General features: G+C 50.5%; 1 protein-coding gene across 1 annotated transcript in view; it reads right to left on the reverse strand.

The window, feature by feature from the left end:
- Positions 1 to 361: 361 nt before the first annotated feature.
- APOL5 (apolipoprotein L, 5) overlaps positions 362 to 1,134 on the reverse strand; it is a 3,171-nt gene continuing 2,398 nt past the window's right edge. The window contains 2 exon segments of the mRNA XM_011961149.1: positions 362 to 487; positions 927 to 1,091. Of these exon segments, the coding sequence (XP_011816539.1) occupies positions 459 to 487; positions 927 to 1,091 (194 nt within the window). The 3' untranslated portion in view covers positions 362 to 458.

Consider the following 1,134-nt stretch of genomic DNA (forward strand, 5'->3'; position numbering starts at 1 on the left):
TTGTCATTGCAGAACCCTGGGAATGGAGAATGGATCTTAGCTTGAGCAACCGTCTCCACGCAAAGGTGTTGACTGCAGAGTCATGACAGATGACAGGAGGGAAGAGGGGGAGGAGTGGCAGGTGATAGTTTAAAAATGTTTTCATTTTCATTATGAAGGTACTACGTAGTTACATACAATTTGGAAAATACATGAGTTTGAAATGTGTTCCAGTTCCAGTTTTAATTAACATGAACATGTAGGTCTTCTCGGCCTCCAACTCCATCTGTACCCACGAAAAACCTGGTCTCTTGCAAATGTGTCTTCCACCCCAGGCATTTCTGGAGTCCGCAAGGGTGACCACAAACCACTGGAGGTTTGTCTTCTATCATCATTGCTGCTGGTTTTTATTATTGCCACTAGAAGCTTCCCTACCCCCATTCTTCTTCATTGAAGACTTCCATTTTGCCTTTGTTAACTCAAGGTTCAGTGGTGACAGGGTGACCAACTAGGGTAAAAAAGAGAAAGGAAATAGTTTACTCACTTCTGCAGCATCTTAGGGATCCCACAGTGGGTTCACTTGAGCTCCCAGAAATTACAGGGCTGGGCGAGGTCATTCTTCACTTTGCACACCTAGCCCTTGTCTGTCTTATTCACTGCTAGGCCTGGCATGATGCCTGGCACAGAGGTGTGCCCAATTGAGATTTGTGTATTGATTAACTTCATGAATGAACGAATGGCTCATCTGGCAGGAAGTACAGAGAGAGCTCTGTGAGATGACTGGCAAAGGCACCAGGTGGCGTGGCAGGTGGCCGGATGGAAAGGTAGCAGCAGCCTCTCTCCCCATTAGGCCCTTCCTTCCCTTCTCCGAGGCCCACCCACCCAAGGAGGGGTTACTTCACTGTCAGGGGTTCCCACAGCTCCTGGCTTGCTTGCATCCCACTTACCTCTTCTCGCTGTCAGTGTCTTCCCGGGGCCTGGTGCTGGTGGGGCTGGCTGGTGGCCAAGTGTCCTTGGGGCAGAGACTGTCCTCTTTGGTGTTCTCGGTGCCCCGCCAGGGCCCAGACTAGGCTGGTGCTCCACGACAGGCCAGGGGAGAGGTGAGCGAGACCCTGTGGAACATGAGTCTCTGTGTCTCACAGCTTCCAAGAAAGT

This window comes from Colobus angolensis, unplaced genomic scaffold (assembly GCF_000951035.1).
Source record: "Colobus angolensis palliatus isolate OR3802 unplaced genomic scaffold, Cang.pa_1.0 Scaffold539, whole genome shotgun sequence".
NCBI lineage: Eukaryota > Metazoa > Chordata > Mammalia > Primates > Cercopithecidae > Colobus > Colobus angolensis.